The 21,767-nt window shown below is 36.0% G+C and overlaps 2 protein-coding genes across 3 annotated transcripts; one reads left to right on the top strand and one right to left on the bottom strand.

Annotated features, from left to right (window-relative positions):
• Nucleotides 1-12,522: 12,522 nt before the first annotated feature.
• Nucleotides 12,523-16,460, top strand: RSH3 (RELA/SPOT homolog 3). The gene is made up of 6 exons (XM_039040178.2): nucleotides 12,523-13,923; nucleotides 13,998-14,183; nucleotides 14,529-14,989; nucleotides 15,275-15,433; nucleotides 15,544-15,898; nucleotides 15,998-16,460. The coding sequence occupies exons 1-6, from the start codon at nucleotides 13,192-13,194 to the stop codon at nucleotides 16,310-16,312; spliced, it is 2,208 nt and encodes a 735-aa protein (XP_038896106.1). The 5' UTR covers nucleotides 12,523-13,191; the 3' UTR covers nucleotides 16,313-16,460.
• Nucleotides 16,461-16,573: 113 nt separating this feature from the next.
• On the bottom strand, nucleotides 16,574-19,213 carry TAFII21 (TATA binding protein associated factor 21kDa subunit). Of its 2 annotated transcripts, none has more exons than XM_039040180.2 (3): nucleotides 18,854-19,213; nucleotides 17,446-17,723; nucleotides 16,574-17,086 (listed from the first exon to the last, which is right to left on the bottom strand). In XM_039040180.2, exons 2-3 carry the CDS (start codon nucleotides 17,701-17,703, stop codon nucleotides 16,811-16,813), a joined length of 534 nt encoding a protein of 177 aa, XP_038896108.1. In that variant the 5' UTR covers nucleotides 17,704-17,723; nucleotides 18,854-19,213; the 3' UTR covers nucleotides 16,574-16,810. The 2 variants fall into 2 exon arrangements, with proteins under 2 accessions (XP_038896108.1, XP_038896109.1); XM_039040181.2 differs by having other exon boundaries at nucleotides 18,981-19,147.
• Nucleotides 19,214-21,767: the final 2,554 nt, after the last annotated feature.

The following is a 21,767-nucleotide window of genomic DNA, read 5'->3' as shown; positions in this document are numbered from 1 at the left end:
TTTTATGTTTGCTCTGATTTCACTTTTGTATATTTGCTGGAAAAACAAAAGTGATGTGTTTGATGATCTTAAATTGTTTGTAACTGAAGTAGAAAATCGGTATAACTGAAAGGTTAAAAGACTTCGTAGTGATAGGAGAACGGAGTACGACTCAGACAACTTTAGTGAATTCTTTAATTCACATGAAATAGTACATGAAAAGACAACATCTTACTTTCCTGAAATGAACGAAAAAGTCGAAAGAAAAAAAATATAACTTTAGTTGAACTAGTAGTTGTTATTTTACTCAATCCAGGAATTACATCTTATTGGTGGGGTGAAATCAACCTTACCGTGTATTAAGTCCTAACTAGAATACCAAAATCTAAAAACACAACTTCACCTTATGAAGTCCTCAAGAATAAGAAACCGAACTTATCATACTTTATAATTTGGGGATATCTAGCCTTTGTAAGAATTCCATACCTAAAAGAAGAATGGTTTCTATTAGAACCTATGCGTGTGTCTTTATAGGTTATGTCATATATAGTAAAGCCTATAGGTTTTATGACCTAGTAAACCAAGTGATCATTGAGTCAAATGATGTTGACTTGTTTTAGGATAGATTTCCTTTCAAATTGAGAAATAGTGGAGGTTTAGGATCGAGTAGCCTAACCCTAGTTAGAAATCTTACTTCTACAGAGGAAGTCGTCTCATGACCTAGAAGAAGCAAGAGAACTAGAATCATCAGGGATTTTGGAGAGACTTCCAGACCTATGATATAGACGAAGATCCCAAATACCTAAAAGCTGCCATGTCTTCTGTAGATGTCAACTTATGGAAAGAATCTATAAATGACGAGATGGACTATATTGAGTCAAATAGGACTTGACACTCAATAGACCTACTTCTAGGCTACAAAGCAATAGGGTGCAAATGAATCCTAAGGAATGAGCTTAGATCTGATGGAATTTGATAAGTTTAAAGCTAGGTCAGTAGAAAAAGGCTTTAGATAAAGAGATAACATTGACTTATTTAAAACCTTCTCCCCTGTCACTATAATTACCTCGATTTGTGTATTGTTTTCTCCCATTGCCCTTTATAACCTCGTAGTACATAAAATAGACGTAAAGACCACTTTCCTAAACGGTGGACTTGAAGAAGAGATTTATATAGAATAACCCGTGGGCTTTATAGTCCATGGTTAAGCGAATAAGGTTTGAAAGTTAGACAAATCTCTTTATGATCTGAAATAAGCTCCTAAGCAATGACATGAAAAATTTGACAACCTAATCCTATTTAGAGATTTCAAAGTTAATGAAAGTGACAAATGCATCTACTACAAGTCTGAAAACAATATTTGCACGATCTTATACTTGTATGTGGATGATTTGTTGATCTTTCGATCAAACTTGCACGTTACAAATTATGTGAAGTCCATGTTGAGTGCAAACATCGATATGAAAGACTTAGAAGAAGCGAATGTAATCTTAAAAGTGACTAGGTCTGAAAAAGGAATTTCTTCAGAACAATATCATTATGTAGAAAAGATTCTAAAGAAATATAATTACTTTGAATATAAACCAACATATACTCCTTATGACCCTAGTGTTATATTGTTCAAGAACTCGGTGACAATGTTAATCAAATTGAGTATGCGAGCATTATAGGGAGTATCAGATACCTTGCTAACTACACTAGGCCTGATATGGCTTATTTTGTAGGATTACTTTGTATGTTTACAAGCAAATCTAGTATAAAGCATTAGAATGCTATGTGGATGGTTATGAGGTATTTAAAGAAAGCTGAAAACCTAGGATTACATTATCAGAGGTCTCCTACTGTCCTGGAAAGGTTTAACGATGCTGATTGGAACTTCCCCTCAGATGATTCAATGGCTACAAGAGGCTATATCTTTAATATAGCAGGCAAAGCTATCTCTTAGAAGTACAAGAAACATATTGTTTTAACCCAATCTACGATAAAGTCGGAAATGATAGCACTAGCAACAACTAGTGAAGAAGCAGACTGACTTAGAAGTCTGCTATCAAATATTCCTTTATGGGAAAGGTCGGTACCAACCATATTGATCCATTGTGATAGTATTGCAGCAATCACAAAAGTTCAAAACCATTACTACAACGGAAAGAGACGACAAATACGTCGTAAATACAGTACCATTAGAGAGTTCCTCAATACTGGTGCAGTTAGAGTGGATCATATACGGACTGATGAAAACTTGACATATTCTTTGACGAAAGGACTGGCCAAAGCGAAGGTTTTCAAAATCTCAGAAAGGATGAGACTCATCCCTATAGATAAATTAATCACCTGTGAGGAAAACCCAACTTGTATACTGGAGATCTCAAGAAGCAGGTTCAACAGATAATAACTAATCACAAGTGATATGAGGTGAATCATGCTAAAAAGAACACAAAGTTCCCTTTCTATGAGCTAGAGTTTAAATATGATATCTTGAGGCGTAAGAAATGTCAAACATAGTTCTTAATGAAATATATACTCGATGTCAAGTGGGGTACCTAGCTACAGGAGTACTCTTGATAGACTCACCTATGTGAACGTGGGAGTACGAGCCACTTCCTATGGAGTTTTTGGCAAACTTTTTAGAGCTTTCACTAAATTGAGATACACGTGCTAGGTCTTGAAGCACGAGCTTTTGAACTACACCCTAGTAATGTTGTGTGTGAGATATTATTAGAGATAAAGTTCAAAACCAAGAGTTACTCTAGTATATTATGCATCTACACTACATAAAGGTTTAAGTCTTAAGACACCTTTGCTTATGTACAATGTTGTAGAGACTAATATTTTCTGATGAAAAATGCCTTTGTTCTGATTTTAAATTTTCAAATGGAGGATTGTTAATGAAAATTCAAGTTTTAAATGAAAAAAAAAAGGCTTGTTTGAGAATCCCACATTGCTAAGATTAGGAAATGAGACCTTATTTATATACTCCCACCTTTAGTTGTGGGTTTGGGCCCCAAGGATACCCATATTTTAGAGGGAGAAAGGAGATAAGCTAATATGGGTATGGTGGACATCCATTCCTCATTTTTCTCTCTCGATCGCTTTTTTTTACCTTTTGGTTTTCGAGCATATCAGTCTTATTTTTTCGGTCGAGTCCAGTGCAGCTCCGATCAAGACATGTTTATTTATTATGAGTTGTTTTATCTTGGTAATGTTGTAACAATTTTATAGAACTACTTGCACATTTGGGCAAAGTTGCGAAATGTATTAAAGAGAGTGAGATTCGCGACTCAGCTTGTATCGATTTTCTGTTTCGTAGGTTCTATTTTCTGACGACAGTCGTTCATGACTGTTCGTTGCGTCATCTTCTATCCATCGGACGGTAACAGTTCTTGTTGGGGCTGATGCCCTAAAGTCTCATGTCCTGTAGTTTGTACGAACGCTTGTGTTGCTAATATATGATATTTACTTCACGTCTTATATTTTGCTCATTTGCTTGTTTTATTTGCTTTATCACAAGCCAATAAACATAAAAACCCTGGTTATCTGTATGTGACTCAAGCATGTATGTGGTGACATGCAAGTGGATCATGTCTTAAGTGATAACCAAAATGGTCTATAGTATATGGATATAGGAGAGAAATCTTATCTTGGTAACACTACGGATGCGGCCCGCTTTGTGGAATGGTCACAAATGTTGTGACTTGTCACAGATGGTCTGATCTTGATCATTCGTGTTGGGGACATGCGAACAGGGGCGTCCTATACAAAGAGTTTGTATAAGACATGACCACGAAGTGTTAATGTCTCGTTATATAACACTATTCATGACAGGGACTTCATTTCACTAGGATGACCATAGGTAACATGACCTCAATCCTGAGTGAGTTGGGAACTCTTGCAATTGAGGGCGATCCTTTGAATTGTATGGGTGCGAGTGGCCAGGTCACTGATTCAAACCTACCATTTTGGGGATTTGTCTGATTTGGGAGTTGGGAACTCAACTACATAAGATGAAATTCACTCATTCCCTAAGGCAGGGGTAAGTAGATAGATAGCTCCCTTAAGAGCTAATTCTAGGACTTGAATGATGTGGCGTTACACACCTTCTCTTGGCCCGAGAGGTGTTCACACATAGTTGGACTATGTTGTATTGTTCATTAGAGAAATCAGTGGTACTTAAGGAGTGAGATGTAACTACAAGGGCAAGGGCATAACGGTAATTTGGCCCAGCTGTACTTACAAGCATCTATGAAGGGTCATTGTACTCATGATTGGTTATATCTGATGGACACATAAATATATCTGTGGTAAGAAGAGTTCAGCTGTTGGTCTTTAGTAGAATGCCTGATAGTTAACGGATGGTGGATCTCGTGGCTAAAGAGTTTAGTCAGCTATTCACGGACCGTTGGAGCTTCGAGCCACAGGTCCATTAGGTCCCCTGGATAGCATGGATAAAGTCGAGAACCAGTGTTTGGGTTAATTTGAAATGTTCAAATTGAAAAGAGGAAGTTCGATTATATATTATATAATTGGACTGGTTAATTATATATGATATAATTGGCTAAATGTATGAGATATATTATTTTTTAGGAAATGAGATATAAATATGATTTATATCAAGTAAAGGAGAAAATATTATAGTAGTGTAAGACCCTAACATTAAATCTAAAGTGGAAGGTTAAATAGAGAGGAAAAATCCTAAGTAAGAATATTGGGGCAAAGAGTGAAAAACATTAATTCTAAATTATCCAAAAAGGTGACCAATGGGCCAACGCATATAAAAGGCTTAGGCATGTTAAACGCAAGAGTGCACGGAGAATGGAAGCAAGAAGACTTGAAAAATGGCTAAGGGCTTGCATACAACCAACACAAAGGCATGCGGACACGGGTAGGAGCCATGTGTCGATGCCAAGCGCACAAGCCATGCTACGATGCCAAGCGCACAGGCCATGTGTCGAGGCCAAACGCGTAGCCCATGGGTCGAACAGGTATGTCGAGCGCCCTGCCTATGCGTTGAGTGGGCAAGCCATCCTATGCGTTGAGCGCTGCCGAGTCTGTGGAGCAACCATGCGTCGATGCTCTATGCCAAGCGCATGCCCATGCGGCAAGGCACGCCCACGCGGCCGAGCACGCCTATGCAGCCGAGCATGCGACCAAGAGCGCGTATGCGACCGAACGTGCCTATGCGGCCAAGCACGCAAGCTCCTAGGCAGCACGCCCATGCTCGATGATCAGCGTCGTGCGTCCATGCCAAGTAGGCCGAGCAAGCATACCTAGCAAGCCATGCGTTGAGGGTGAGCGGCCACCCTATGCGTTGGTAATGGCCGACTCATGCGATGGCTAAGTGCAATTTCAATGGAGGTAAGTTGATGCATTAAGGACAGAGTAAGGATAATTGATGGAAAGGAACTCCAAGGGAAGATGCCAATAGTATATAATCATAAGTCTTAAACAATTTAAATGGAGGAATATGTTTAAGTATTTAAGTGATTTAGGTGGACAAAGGAGATATCATGTAATGGAAGTCCTATCACCTTAAGTAGGAGGTAGGTGAAGGAGATTACATGCAAAAAAGGAAATTTTGGCTAGCAAGTTGAGGTGAGAACAACTCAAGGCTAGGCTGAAGTAGGCTAAGTGTGGCAGCTCCAAAGTGAGACAAATGGAAGTTGAGTTGTCACAAGGGGGTGAGTTTGAAATGGCTATAAATAGAGGAGTTGAGCGAGAAGGATTTATTCATACCATCACCAAAATCTTGTGTTGAGAGCATATTTAGAGTGTTACGTTTGAGTTATTAGGCTGCCAAGTTAATTAGAGTTCAACAGAAACAAAGATTGCGTTGGTGAAGCATTGAGCCAGCCCGGACGCATAGCCAGCCCATGCATCCGGCACCCTGCACGCACGCCTTGCAACGCTGTGTCTGTCCAACAGCGCACCACGCTCGACACATCCCGAGCGCTAGCCCAGCGCAGTTGCCCACCGTGCGATGCATCACGCCCAGCGCAGCAGCCCCACCGTGCGACGCATCACGCCCAGCGCAGCAGTCCACCGTGCACGCACGCCTAATGCGTCAGCCCCCTGTGCGGCACAGCACACCCACCCTGCACACAGTCAAACACCCAGCTGCCTACCACGGTCCAAATAACCTCTAAAGAGGTTAATTTTAGGATTTTGGCTAAATTGGAGTAGGGTAAGCTGGTACTTTCATTATATAATGGTATTTTGGCTATTTTGATATTATTTATTAATATAATAAGTATTAATTGAGGAATTTCCATTAATATGGAGGAATTCTCAAGAAGGTATTCTCAAGGTGATTTTAGTGGAAAAACTTGCTTGCGATGAGTGATTACTTAGTTTTATGCGTTGATATGTGGATAAATGCATATATAAGTGCAAGATGCATGCTTATGATGTTATGTTGTTTGCCATGATATTGTTTGTGAAATTTCTATGGAAACTGAGAATATACCCGGACTACATAAGTTAGCATGCTTAAAAAAGGTGCTTGGCGGGAAAATATAGTCTGCCTCGGTTGACGGGAAATAATAGTCGGTGACGACCGGCGGGAAATATAGTCAAGTTACCTATGCATGACTAGCGGGAAAATAATTGTCGATGTGCACATTGGGGGGAAAATTGGGTTATAGGAAAGTTTCCATAAAAAATTGTTATGATTGATAGTATGTACATGATATGAACATGCCAAGTATAGCATGGAACTAGAGGATGATGATTGAATGAATTTACTCATGATCATGCATAAATTATACTGAAATTGTGATTATGTGATTGACTTCCCAAAAATATGTTTTGCAAAGTGATTATTATTTTAAAAGCACCACTCACTGGGCTTAGTAGCTCACACTCTTTCAAATGTTTTCTTCCATTCCTCCCAAGTAGCAAAGCGGAGCGTTTAGGAAGGAGTCTATAAACCACCAAAACACCATGACTTGGTAGATTCTCAGGGCACGGCTCGGATCATGTGATAAAAGAATATAGGAAATTGAACTATATATATGAAAGTTAGATAGATTATTGTAAACATGTTAAAGTCTTTAATAGACAGGAAGGAGGGGGGGGGGGGGGGATGTTAAATTAAAATGTTGTCTTGGAATACTACTGGTGTATCCTTATGCTCCCTTCCAAATTTTGGGGGCTAAGGTTAGGGAGAGGGTGTGACAAGTAGATATGTGATATCAAACTGTAGGATACAAATATAATATAATTATATTTATTTATTAATTAATTGATTAATTATATGATAATCAAGCCAATTTTCACGTTCGGACGTGGGTTAGTGGGATTCGTCGGTTATTATAACCGATGAATTAAAATGAAAAATGTTTTCATTTTGAATCTCCATCGTTCAAATCGTCCAAAAAGAAATCAAGCGCGCGTTGGTGAACATCTAAATGACCGCTTAAGAAAATTGAGAGACTATACGATAGCACTCTCTGCCTAAATGATCATCTTCCTTGCGCCTAAACGATCGCACACTGTCGCCTACACGATCGCATAACTTCTCTAAACGATCGTATAGTGTGCTGGTTTTACTAAACGATCGTATACCTTTTCCTAAACGATCGTTCAGTAAATCCTACACGATCGTGTAGCTTATACTAAACGATAAGCAGTCTGCTATGCGATAGCGCTTTTTCCCTCCTAATTGTTTATCGCCTACATGTTTCGTGTTTCCTCCTTCCTCTACTAAATTCACCAAATACCACCATTTGGGTTTTCACTCCGAAAATACTCAGGGCTCTTTAGTGGTGGTTTCGTCTCCACGGCGTTCATGTTCGCGGTCGTTCGTGCTACTGTTGTTGATGCTGTTGTTGGGCGTTGGTAAATCGCGTGGAGGTTTCCACTGCGTTGGAATTCCGAAGTGTGAAGAACGTCTTCAACTGGTATGGAACTTTCTCCCTTGTTATTTATCTTATTTTTAGCATGCCGATAATTAGTATTTGTTTGCATAACTGTATGTTGAATGTATATTATTGTATTTCGGTTACTGTGAGATTGGAGTGATCGGAACGCGCTCATGAAACTGTTAGATATGAGATCCTTCAGTTCCGACAGTCTATTACAATGTAGTTTTGGAAAATAAAATATCGATATATGTTATACATTACTAGTAAGGGTAGAAGTTCAAAATCTATCCATTTAAGTTAAAAGAGAAGAGGAAAAAAAAAAAAAAAACATAGAAAAGCCTTCTAATTTGTTATTTTATTTATCTTAAAACAAAATTCAATTCTATAAATCGTATCTCTATCTGCCTGGTCGACTCACGGCTGCTGGTCGGCTGACCACGTGGCGCTGATTTTTGCAAGCAACAGGCCACGTGCTTGCCTGCTGCCTTCCCCAAACTGAATCTGTCAGAAAAAACAAAAAATTCGATAAAATCCTATTTTTCCTGTTTTTCTTCGTATTTGACCGTGGATATAACTCTCATCGAATTGCCTTGACATTCCAATATTGCCCTTTCTATACCTTTTCAAAATTAATTTTAAATTTACAGGTTGACGACAATTTTTAAATAGCCAAAAAATGACATTCCAATATTGCCCTTTCTATACCTTTTCAAAATGAATTTTAAAATTACAGGTTGACAACAATTTTTAAATAGCAAAAAAATGACCTTCTTCTTCTTATTATTATTGTGATATAAAATTCGTATGAAACAAAATAATATATCATTAATAAAATTCGTAAATGTTGCCTCTTATATTATCTCCACACACACGTATATTTTCTGGTACTGTCTCCATAAGTGATCCAATGTCAACATTAAAATGCGTATTTAATTTGAATTGACCTAAGTTTTCTTTCTTTCTTTCTTTCTTTTTTTTAAAAGAAATTATGTAGTGAAATTTTGGTGTTGAGATAATGTTATTAATCCATTTGAAAAAAAAAAAGAGATAAAAGAAGATAAAGGTTGTTAATTATTTTACTATTGTATATATTAAAAAATAAAAAGAAAGAAAAGAATCAAATTGCAGTTTTAAACTTTAGAATTATATCAATTTAAACTTTGAATTAATCATTGTATCAATTTAGATCTTAACTTTGATAAGATATACATTTATTAATTATATCCTTAAATTTTCATAAATGGATTATTTTAGAGTATCAATTAAAATTTCATTTAAAAATGCTTCATGCATAAATTTTAATAATTTATTTTTTAATATGGTATTTGAATAAGTTTACATATATGTGGGATTGAATACATGGACGATTTTAAAATATAATCTTAATAAAGCGTGTAAATCGATTTATGTTTTTTTAACTAAATCTAAAGAAAGGTGCTAATTGAAATGCTTACGAAAATTTGGAGTTTCAATTGATAGAGACTAAAGTTTTATATAGATGGCCAATTTACAGGAGTCCAAATGAAAGTTAACTTCAAGTTTGAAAACCAATAAAATTTGACCTTCTACTTTTATCATCACTACTTGAAATTACCATTTTAACCCCAACAATATTATTCTTCCTTCTTCGCTTTTGCATCTTTATGTGTTTGTTTTCTTGATCGATCTACATTTTTTCGGTATTTGTCTTATTCCTTTGTTGCAATGATTTCTTATGCAAATCAAAAAACACGATGAGGAGCGCAAGAGAGAATCAGGGAGCACGATGAGGAGCGAAAAAGTGAGAATCGCGAGCGAGAATGACTTCGAGCGACAAGTCCTCACACGCATCTAGGATTGAGTTGGCAACTTTAATGAAGTTGACGTAAGTAGAAAGTCATTCCTTATTTGCTTTTGAATATTGAGCTATTTTTTATTTAGACCTCAATCATCTATCTACGAGATCTTACTAAATTATATTTTAACGAGTTTAAAATAAAATCGTTACCATACCTAAGTTAAATTATCCACAAAAGCTACAACATAATTTAATATGCCTGGTCGTCTCTTTTTGTTAATGTGTCACTAACCGGAGATTATAAAAATCATTTGGAATAATTTATTATAATTTATAAATAATAATGGTTCCTTCAAGGTTTAATTTTAACCCAATGAAACATTAAAATGGCAATACACGTAAGCCAATCCACTAATATTTTAATGTAAATTAAAATGAGCGGCAAATTGGGTGAAAGCATAATTGTCACTTTATAATTAATTATTTTTTTATATATATAAAATTAAAATTGACCCCTTCTGGCCAGTTGTATCCAAATCCGGGGGAAACCACTTTTTATTTTAAAAGTGTTTTTTCCTCTCCAATGATGCAATCATTATAATAATTTATTGAAATCATGATTAAGAATTCCTTAGAAGATAAGCACGAAAAAGGGGAGCAAATTACCGATCAATACCTCTTATTTAAAACATGAAAATTTTAGGTTTTGTTTGATGACATTTAGTTTTTGGTATTTAAAAATGAAGTCTATTTTTTTTTTTTTTTTTTTATAATTTACATATCATTTAAATAAAATAGTTGAATTTTTAGTTAAATTTAAAAAATAAATAAAATTTATAAAAGCTATTTTTTAAAAAAATTTTAAATTTTGATTTTAGTTTTTAAATGATTGATAAAAAGTAGGTAGTCAATAAAAAAAATTGAAGTGAAACTAATGTCTATATACTTAATTTATAAAAAATAAAAAATTAAATGATTTCTGAACGAGATATCAATTTACTTTTTTTTCTTCGATTTAAAGACCATACAATCGAATTAATTAAACTCCCAATCATCCTAACTTATTTCACTTTAAATATTAGATTAATAAAATAGATTGTTTACTTATTTATTTATTTTTAGAAAACAAAATAGATTATTATAATTAATGCATAGAAGTTTTTTTTTTTGCCTTTTTTTTAGTATTAGAATTCTGACTTGATTTGTTTATGATGATGTATGTAATATCTAGAGATATAAATTGATATTAATAACTTCTTGTATTGTCATTTGTTACATTTATTTTAAAATCCACTTACAATAAAACCATTTTAAGTTGCACGGTAAAAAGTAAATAAGTTAACACACGCACTGTTTAAATATTTTTTTTGGTCTTTATACTTTTAATAATTCATTTTTATTGTCGTTCTTTTAAAATATTTCTTTTTTATCATTTATATTCTCAATTTAATTTGTTTTGATCTATATACTTCCAAGATATCATTTTCGTTGTTTTACATTTAATTTTGAATATTGTCATTACAATTTTTTTAAAAAATGATGATTTTGGTCTCCTAAAAATGAAAATAAAGAGATCAAAATAAATATTTTTAGAGGCATAATAATTAAAATGGACATTTTTAAATCATAGGAACTAAAATAGAACAAAATTAAAAGGATAAAAATCAAAATAAATATTTTAAAAATATAAGTACCAAAATTAATCAAATCTAATCACACATGGATCAAATAGTATTTAAAATATTAAATAAATTATTACGATTATTTTTGTATATATATATATATAGAATCCCATTGTACCATCCGAATTTCCATAATTGAAAAAAGTGAAATTATTGGGAATTCAAATCCATGGAAGCATATATGAAAATAGATGAGCTTGATTTTAATAAGATCACCTTTTCCCAAATTGGTATAGTGTCGAATAAAAATCATTTCCAAAATAAAAAAAGAAAAAAAATAAATGGAATAAAAATCAATCGGAATTGGATTCCATTCACCCTCGGAATTCCAATTCCCGGCGTTCATTTCCGCCGGATAAAAACATGGTATTAAGTCCTTAAAAAATCAATCTAAATAGACCATAAATATATATCAATTTTTTAAAAAATTAAACAATAAAAATAAAACTATATAAAGATAAATAAATTAGACCGACGACAAAATAAATAAATCAGTAGGTGAAAGTAAAATTAATATATGTAGTATGATATTCTAAATCTACTTGATGCAAAAAAACAACGAGAACATAAAGATAATTTTAACTATTAAGACATTTACTCATTTACTCTTTGTCATTAATTCAAATCTCTCATACGATATAGCATTTTTGCACTAAAAAATACAAATTTTGTTTATAAACTTTTGAGATTTATATATATTTAGTCGTTAAACCATTTTTTTAGTCTAACAATTTTCTAAACTTTAAAAGATGTATAACAAATTCTTAATCATTCAATTTTGCTATATTTTTAAAAGTTTATAATATATCACTTCATTCAATTTTGCATCTAATAGATAATTGAATTTTCAGTTTCGTATTTGATAATTTCTTGCCTATTTGATATTTTTTTAAAAAAAGAAAATATAAACCAACTAGCCATAAAATTCTAAATTGGAATAGTTAAAACAAAAAAAATAATTTTATATCGTCGATTAATAAAAAAACATTCAAATGAATTAAACAATTTTACCGAAAAAAACTTAGACAATATAACTAAATTGACATAAAATGTGTTAAATAATTTATATTATAAAAAAAAAAAAATTACCCAAAAGCATCTCTAAAGTCGATGCCAAACAAATCCAAATCTGGACGCAGCGTCGTAATTTCAATACAAAGGAAGACTATTTCCGTAATTTCACTATTTTTGCCTTTTAAATTTTATTTAGCCTTCGCTGTAATGTAATTGTAAATAGAACCGATTAACGGACACGGATTCTCTGAATATCGTAGGAAGCTCTCCCTGTTCCTTTCCATCTTTCTTCGCCAATTCCCTCTTCTTCTTTGACACTTCATCTTCCTTTTTTTGTTCTCTCCTAATAATTTCCTTAAATTCCCAACCTTTTTTCTCTTCCTCTTTCATTCCATCTTCTATAAATCTGTACATATTCCTTTTACCCCATTTAGGATCTCTGTTCTTCGGTGCCGATTCCACTTCTTTCCGAGGGACAAAAGCTACCAGTCTCTCAGAAACTTGATTTTTCTTCGATTACAGTTCTGGGTTTTTCATTTACTGATCTGGGTTTATCGATTTGATTTGTGGGTCATTGAGGAAATTTGTTGTTTATTGTTTCTTTCTTTCATCTCTTATTGTATAAAATTGTTCGATTCTTGCTGTTTCTCTTTAGTTTGAGACCGAATTTGTAGTCTATACAGTTTCCGGGGAATTTCAGAACTGTTTGTTCTTTGATCATTTTTTTTTCGTGGAATTGTTGTCGGATTAGCGAGGGAATTAGTTGGATCGTTTGGTGATTTGATTGTAGTGGAATTGGTTTTTGATCTGAAGAACTTAATTGTTGGAGTGCGACTGCGATCTGAGTTGGAGAGGGAAGTAATTTGCTGTGCCCTAGAACATGGGAGTTCCAACGATTGCTTTATACGCTGGTCCACCGAGCAGTATTTGCTCTACACATCCTTGTCAGATCAATGCTCATTCGTCCTTCGATTTCGAAATTGGTTCTCGATCTTCATCGGCGTCGTCAACGGCATCGGCTTCTTCTCAGAAGCCGGTGCCTGGTGGGCTTTCCTGTCTTTTCTCCGCTTCTCCAGTACGGCATGTCTCGTCGACGACGAGCTTTTCCGGTTGCGGAGAGGAATTGGGATCGTTATGGCATGATAGAGGGGAGGAATTGAGTAGCTCATTTAGATATTCTTCGAGCAAATATTTAGGGTCTTCATTGGCAAGGGATTCTAGCCCGGTATCAGTGTTTCAGGGTCCGGTCTCGTGCTGTAGTAGTGGAGTTGGTTCGTCGGCGAAAAGCCCTCCGATCTCGATTTCGAGAGAGAAGAGTGGGGAAACTAATTTCCAGAGCTCGATTGGAGTTGGGTCGAATGGATTCTTCAATGGGTTCTTGAGGAATGCTTCTGGATCATATGTGGATGTTCATAGAAATGCTCTTGATGTGAGTTCATCGGCTGTGCTCATGGATGAGTTGACTTTCAATTTGGAAGATGGGTTTGGGGAGTGTACCTCCGAGCCGTATGCAAAGGATATGCTTCTTGGTGCACAAATTAGGCATAAGATCTTTCTTGATGAATTCGTGATCAAGGCATTTTACGAAGCCGAAAAGGCACATAGAGGACAAGTATGAGTCCATTCTCATGACTTTTAATCAGTGGCATTAGTGAAGATGACTAAACTCGTCTTCTTTCTTTGCAGATGCGAGCCAGTGGAGATCCATATTTACAACATTGTGTGGAAACAGCCATGCTGCTGGCTACAATAGGTGCAAATTCCACGGTGGTCGCTGCGGGGCTTCTACACGATGCGCTGGATGATTCTTTCATGTGCTATGACTACATTTTAGGGGCAGTTGGAGCTGGGGTTGCTGATTTAGTTGAAGAGGTGAGGAAACATTTTCTTGCATAATCGATGAAGCACTCGCTGATGAAGGTTGATTGGATTTAATGTGTATGAGATCTGGATTTGTAACCACATGTGAAATGTGTTTTGTGACTTTCTTAACTTTTATGGGAGCATGTGGGGAAATGAAATCATTATAGTTAAATTGTCAATCTGTCTGCCCTTTGTACAAGAATTGATCTCAGATGCTTTGCCTGCTGGATGCAGTCTTTTGATTATGTAGTTTTTCTTTTCTCATACAGTTCTGTGGGTCAATTAATTTGCTTTCAATTCTTGACGTTACCTCAAACTTATTGTATACTAATTTTCTACTTGTAATGGTTTTAGGTGTCTCAACTAAGTCATTTGAGCAAGCTTGCACGCGAGAACAATACAGCCAACAAAACCGTTGAGGCAGATCGCTTACATACCATGTTCCTTGCCATGGCAGACACTAGGGCCGTTCTCGTAAAATTGGCCGATCGTCTGCATAATATGATGACACTAGATGCATTGCCGTTGCCCAAACGACTAAGATTTGCCAAGGAGACCCTGGAAATTTTTGTACCTTTGGCCAATCGCTTAGGAATATTGAGTTGGAAGGAGCAGTTGGAAAACTTATGCTTTAAGCATCTCCATTCTGAAGAACATAAAGAACTGGCGTCTAAACTTGTGGATTCATTTGATTCAGCAAGGATAACTTCTGCAATTGAAAAATTAGATCAAGCTCTGAAGAATGAAGGGATTTCTTACCATCTCTTATCTGGACGCAATAAGAGCTTATACAGCATATACTTGAAAATGTTGAGGTATGTTCTCTGACTCTCCATTTCAATTTTCACCTCCAGATTTTTTATTTTTATTTATTATTATTATTTTTTACATGTTCTGTTTAATTGATTTATGAAATGAATTAGCTGGATATAGCTTAGAAATAAACATTTTCAAGATGAAGACCCTGATCTAAAAATAGGTTCATCAAAATTTGAAGTTAAAAAGCTTATTTGTCCTTGATCTGATCTGTTGATTACGAATTCTGAAGTGAACCTTGTATAGTCTGACTGAAAGTGTGTACTTTTCATTCTTATTAACAGAAAGAAGTTGACCATGGATGAAATCCACGACATTCACGGCTTACGTCTTATTGTAAAAAATGAAGAAGACTGCCAGAGAGCTTTAAGAATAGTTCACCAGTTGTGGACTGAAGTGCCCGGGCGGTGCAAAGATTATATTAGTCGACCCAAGTTTAATGGGTACGTTGTGGCTCAAAATGGCATCTTGTGTTTTGTGTCCTTTGTTTATTTGTTATTTCCATCTCTATCACTTTTCCTCTCCCTTTCTGACTTGGCTCGACGATTTGAAGGTATCGATCTCTACACACCGTTGTGGTGGGCGAAGACATGGCACCCCTTGAAGTGCAGATCAGGACAAAAGAGATGCATTTGCAAGCAGAGTTTGGCATTGCAGCTCATTGGAGATATAAGGAGGGGGACAGCGAATACTCTCCATTTGTCGTTCAGATGGTTGAATGGGCCCGATGGGTGGTCACCTGGCAATGTTTGGCTATGAGCAAAGATGGATCGTCCGTTGACTCTGCTGATTCAGTCAGACCGCCCTGCAAATTCCCTTCTCATTCCGAGGGCTGTCCATACTCGTACAAAACCCAATGTGATGGACAAGATGGACCTGTATTCGTCATAACGATTGAGAATGACAAGGTCTTTCTCTTTTTTGTGTTATATTAGTTGAAGATTATCGAATTTGGTTAAGTGAATTCATGTTACATAAGTTTAACAATGCTATTGTAACTACTGCAGATGTCGGTTCAAGAGTTTCCTACAAATTCAACGATCACGGATTTAATGGAAAGATGTGGGCAAGGAAGTTCAAGATGGACCTCCCATGGCTTCCCCATGAAAGAAGACTTGAGGCCAAGGATTAACCACAAGCGAGTGGACGATCCAACGTGCAAGCTAAAGATGGGTGATGTGGTGGAGCTAACTCCCGCTTTACCTGACAAGTCATTAACAGAGTACAGGGAAGAAATCCAGCGAATGTACAATCGTGGGGTCACGGTATCAAACCCCGGACCGCCCCCAGTTGCTCCTAACACCGTTGGTTTCTGGAGCTAACCATACCATAGTTTGTCTATGGGATACATTTAGTGATTATCAAATTATTCTGTATATAATGGTCTTTGTACACCAAAAGAAAATAGATGACTAACTGAAATTCAACAAGGTTCAAAATCAAAATCAAAGCACTCTTGGTTGGACTTCATTCTGCTCAGTCTTGTAGGAACTCATTTTCATAATATGATTTTTTCTTTTCTATCATGATCATGTATTGGCTTGAACAGGACTCTGACAACTTGACAACTTCAAGACCACTGATAATGATAAGGTATATCATTTTCTCCACAAAGTTGGGAAGAAATATCCATATTCTATTCATCCCAATTCCTTTACAAATGACACATTAGTGGAAGGAAATAGAGCCACTGAATTCTTTTAGGGGATACAATAGTTTGATAATATCCAACAATACTTCCACAACTTCCAACGAATCTATTTCAAATCCCCCTTTTCATCAGAGAAGTTGGGGAAAGCGACACAAAGAAGGAAAAACAACTATGTTATTTTTGGACGTTTTGCCAATGGGAAAGATACTCTCTGTGGGGTATGTTGTTGAGGTACTTCTGAGCCAGGTTCTTGGGATGGAACTGCATGGTCGCCTTCATCCTCCTCTGTTTCCTCCATGGTTTCGACTGGTTGCTTCTTTGGGATTGCGAGTTGATAGTTGGGACTGAGCAACGTGTCTTGATCAGGTGGAAGAGCGATACCAGGCCCGCCAATCAATCTTGGCAATGGAATCTTATTCCTGCTTCTGGCCAACTCTAGAAGAACCTGACAGTAATGGAAGTCATGGTTAAACACTTCTCCTCCAATGAGAGAGAAGATAGCAAGAAAAATCCCTCAATATGATCGTAAGTCTATAAGATACCATAAGTATATACCCCCCTCTAAGCCTCTTTCTTCCGGGCTACATATTTCTTAGAACTCAAGGACACAATTGTACAACCTAAAGAATAGATCCCGTTCAAGTAAGGTCGTTAACAAGACAATGATTCAATTCTATGATACAGTGTAAAGTGATCCAGAAATGCCATATTACTCAAATGCTTCACATTTCAAAAGACTGCCTATCAGTAAACATTCTATCTACAGAGAAATCACATCTAATTTGGACTACGAAGCCATGTTACCTCTCTTGGAGGAGGTTGTGAGAAGCTGAAATTAACTTTGGATTGGATAGCAAGCTTCACATCATCACAATCGATGGCAGCCTTGCCTGCATGCTCCGAATATACTTGTGCATCCGTTAGTACGTCGACGACATAACGATACCACAGCTCAAGAAACTGATGTATAACTCGTGGTTCATAATCTTCGACTCCCATCGATTTCAAAAGTGTTTTCACAATCTTTGCATCCCTCGGTAGCTCCTCGTCGCCCTCAGACATTTCCTTACTACCCCTTTCACCTGCACAAGAAATTTACAACATTCTTGTCATTTAAACTGCTATTCCATCAAACATAACCAGATTGTTTTACATTGCCACGTTTGATAAGTATGAAGTAGAGCATTACTTTGGAGACGACAATAACAATGAAGTGCGATGTTGTATTTTCCAATATATGAATATATCATAACAATAGTGCAAAAACATAAGAACAACTTACGCTATTCAACAGAGACAAATTATTACAATGATTTCTAAAGTTAACTATCAAATCAAAGATGTCTGGTGCCGTAACGTGAAACTCGTGGTTGAGTGTGGCATTCACGGTTAAATTAAAATGACCCTTTGAACTAATACACTGCTGCCTGTTGTCGAGAGAGGGGAGAACCGTATGCAGCCGCTGAAGGTCGCCGGATATGCGTCGCAGGGAGGGATTAACGCGGAAGAAGGAGATGAACAGTAGAGGGAAAAAGAGGGGTCGACGGCTGAGAGAGAGAAGGAGATGTAGAAGAAGAAAATTAGGGCTGTTTTTCCCTTTCTTCTATGCTCTCATAGATAGACATTTTCTTCCGTGTTTTAATCCAATTTCTCAAAATTAATCGAAAAATTAAGAAGTCAAACTACCCAAATTAATTCGACCTAAATCAATTGCCCTAAAATCTCAAACTACCCAGAAAAAAAATGAATAAAACTGGACAAGAAGAATAAGAACTGGATGGGATCATCAGTGGAAAGAAGAGAAATATCAGCATACACAATTGTGAAGGTCGAGCTTCGGGTGAGAAATTAATGTTTTGATTGTCATATCCTCCACTTCCACGACTCATCGCCTCTCAAGAATTTAAACTACAAAATCCTCGCCCTAACAAATCTGTAATCCGTGTAGATTGTCGTTCACTTCCAACTCTCCCAATCAAACTCAATTTCCAGTAACCTAAAGAATTTTAAAGACTTCCGACATCCAATACTAATCCAAAAATCACCCAAAACAACTTTTACCCTAGCTATACACCCCGTAGAAAACCCCAAATCCAAATCTTACATCTAATGTCATTGGTACATTGAAATCCCAGTCTAAACTAAATGGCTAAACAACAATTAAACAAAAACACAAAGAAACTTCACCAAAACTTGAGGGAAAACACCTTACCTACAAATTCCAAGAATCCGGCGAAGAGCGGCGCCGCTCGGCTGTTGACAGTGCGGCGGCGGCGGCGGCAACGCTATGCAGAAAGCAGATCTTAGAGAGAGAAAAAAAGAAATAGAAAAGGGCTCACCAGCGTGCGATGCGCCGGACGGAGGTGCAACAGCTGGCTTGGGGAGGCGAGGGAGTGAGGGATATCGAGAGAGGTGGGAGGAGAGAGACGCGTGAGATAGGAATCTGATTTCCAAATTTCTCTCTCTCTCTTCTTTTTTTCCCAACTTATTTTACCCACAAATATATTTAAAACTTTACGTAAATTTAACTTTTATATTTTTACATTGATTTTCTTTTTCAAGTGGAGGATTTGAACCAACATACTTAGTATCCAACTAATATATAGTATATGTGTTAAATTAATATACATAAACAAAAATATATATAATGGATAAAAAAGATTATATATATATAAAAGATATGGTCTTTTCAAGATCCCTCAAGAACTTCTTCTGTGAAAATTAAACAATAGATCTTTTTGTTGTTTCTCGATTGCTTTCTGAAGACTGTCATCAATATGAACACAGAGGATATACTTATTGAGTTAGAACACTTGAGCTTGTCCGATTAAGAAGACGAACCTTCAATCATTTTAGATCCAGGTATTGCCAATGAGGTTAATGATTGTCTTGCCATATAGGCAAACTACTCTCCCCAAGAATTATCTCTAGAAATGCCTTCTTTAATGCCTGGAAGATTGATAATGGAATCAATATCGTAGTTATCAGAAGGAACTTTTTTCTATTCAAGCAAGGAATGAGTTTTAAGAACTAGTCCTTGGTTGTCCGATATAAAGGAATTGAATTCCTCGTGGAAGCACATGAACGCAATGCCATTGACAATCAATTTTGAAAAGTTCAAAACACGGATAAGCATACAGAGAAATAAAACAGAGAAACCGGGATAAACATTTAAACTTAAAGCATACTTCTATAGAGGAGAAAGAGAGAAGAGAAAACATTGATTACCTTTTCTTCACATATTTCCTCTCCATTTGAGATCACGGACACTTCTCTACACGAACAACAAGGTCTTTCACGAACTAGACACCAAGAACAGTAAAACCACAAGACACTACCACTCAGTTACCTTGCTATTCTCAAGCAAGGAATGAAATTGTGGGATTTCTGTTGTGTTTTGGGAGAGGGAAGAGAATTACAAAGAGATTGAGAATATTTTGTTGCTTGAGAGAGAGTTCAAAATTTTCCATGTTCTCATGTCTCAAGAAACAACTCTATCTTTTGATATCATAGATGTGGAGATGTGGAGATGAGGGAGGGGAGTTGACGGAAAGGAGTTACAATAATTCCCCTGATTAATATAATATAATATAATATAATATAATTAGTAATTAATTAATTAATTAATCATATAATATGCATTTCAATCATATTAAAATACAAATCTCTCTCATAACCTATAGTTTTAATATGAATCTTATTCACATTAATTTTAACCTATAAATTTAATTATAAATCTATAGGTTAATTAATTATATGAATGACATTCATATAATTAATATTTGAATCTCATTCATATATATTCTCATATAAATTTAATTATAAATCGTATTTATAATTAATTATATACTATAATGTATAAATATACATTATACTTTATATTAATCATATTAATATAACCAATACCTTAATTTTCCTTAAATAATTTGAACAATCCAAATTATTCAAAAAATATTTATTCATTACTTTATCCTTATGAGCTAGTAGGGGACTTTATGGACCTACAAATTAGAAGCTCCAATTATATGAAATTAATTTATTAAACTATTTAATTAAATTATTAATTAATTAATTAACATTCATCAATTGCAAGTTATTCCACTGAAGACCCAACTGCACTCTTCGTACCGTGGATATAACCAATCATTTGTAAGTCAACTATTAGGACACTGATTCTTGGATTCTTTACTAACGTAACAATAGGTACAATCTTCCAGAAAGATCAAGTGAAAGTTGAACAACTTCTTTATTAAACGAATGGAGTCAACAAGACCGAACGACCGCATACAAATGTTCACTTGATTGTACTCGACGCTAAACGAGCCTATTACTTGATCGCTCAGTAATACTAAACGATCGCTTACTAAATCCTCCGCGATCGCTCACAAAATCCTACACGATTGCTGAGCTATTACTATTACACGTTCGCCTTCTCAGGTTCTATACGATCGTCTACCTTTTACTATACGATTGTCTACCCAATGCTACATGATCACTGAGCTTTACTACACGATCGCCTAGTGGACGTAGACGATGAGCGGCATACTACGATGGCTTCTCCACGACAGCGTCTTCCGAACTCCCACTCTCGAGAGCTCTCCTTCCTCACTACTGATATTCATACTTCGCTACCTCACTTTTCGTTTCCTTATTCTTTTAAACCTCCACTTCTCCCAACGGCATTGGAAGACATCCTTAACCGATTCAACCACCTCTCTTCTATTCTTTCTCTCTTGATATTGCCATATAATTAGGGTCCTATCATTACCCTCGCCTTCCACTTTTACCTTGTCCTCAAGGTAAAGCTCTGGTTGCCCACCCCATTTCTTTAGCTGCGTCACCTGAAACACTGAACGTATCGACATTGTTGTCTGAGGGTTTAGCTTGTAAGCTACTGATTTGTCTCTGTCCACTGCCTGATGCGCTTTATAATACTTGAGGAATAATTTCACCTTCTGCTTTCACGGAACAGACATTTGGCAATAGGGTCGCAACTTCAGCCATTCCCAATCATCAACATCATGTCGCTCATTGTCAACAAACGTCTTAATTTTCTCTCGAACTAGCCTTAAATGCTCCTTAAACTCGCGCAATGCAGCATCTGTAGTGTTACTCCAATAGTTCGC

The sequence above is a fragment of the Benincasa hispida genome, chromosome 9 (assembly GCF_027475165.1).
Source record: "Benincasa hispida cultivar pf3 chromosome 9, pf3_genome.v1.1, whole genome shotgun sequence".
Taxonomy (NCBI): Eukaryota; Viridiplantae; Streptophyta; class Magnoliopsida; order Cucurbitales; family Cucurbitaceae; genus Benincasa; species Benincasa hispida.
Note: the sequence above shows the minus strand (reverse complement) of the source record. Positions and strands in the feature narration are given on the sequence as shown.

Coding starts and splice junctions, on each gene's coding strand:
- RSH3 (XM_039040178.2), top strand. CDS start 13,192: ATGGGAGTTCCAACGATTGCTTTATACGCTGGTCCACCGAGCAGTATT. Junction 13,924..13,997: donor AAAAGGCACATAGAGGACAA/GTATGAGTCCAT, acceptor CTTTCTTTGCAG/ATGCGAGCCAGTGGAGATCC. Junction 14,990..15,274: donor ATATACTTGAAAATGTTGAG/GTATGTTCTCTG, acceptor TCTTATTAACAG/AAAGAAGTTGACCATGGATG.
- TAFII21 (XM_039040180.2), bottom strand. CDS start 17,703: ATGTCTGAGGGCGACGAGGAGCTACCGAGGGATGCAAAGATTGTGAAA. Junction 17,087..17,445: donor CACAACCTCCTCCAAGAGAG/GTAACATGGCTT, acceptor CATTACTGTCAG/GTTCTTCTAGAGTTGGCCAG.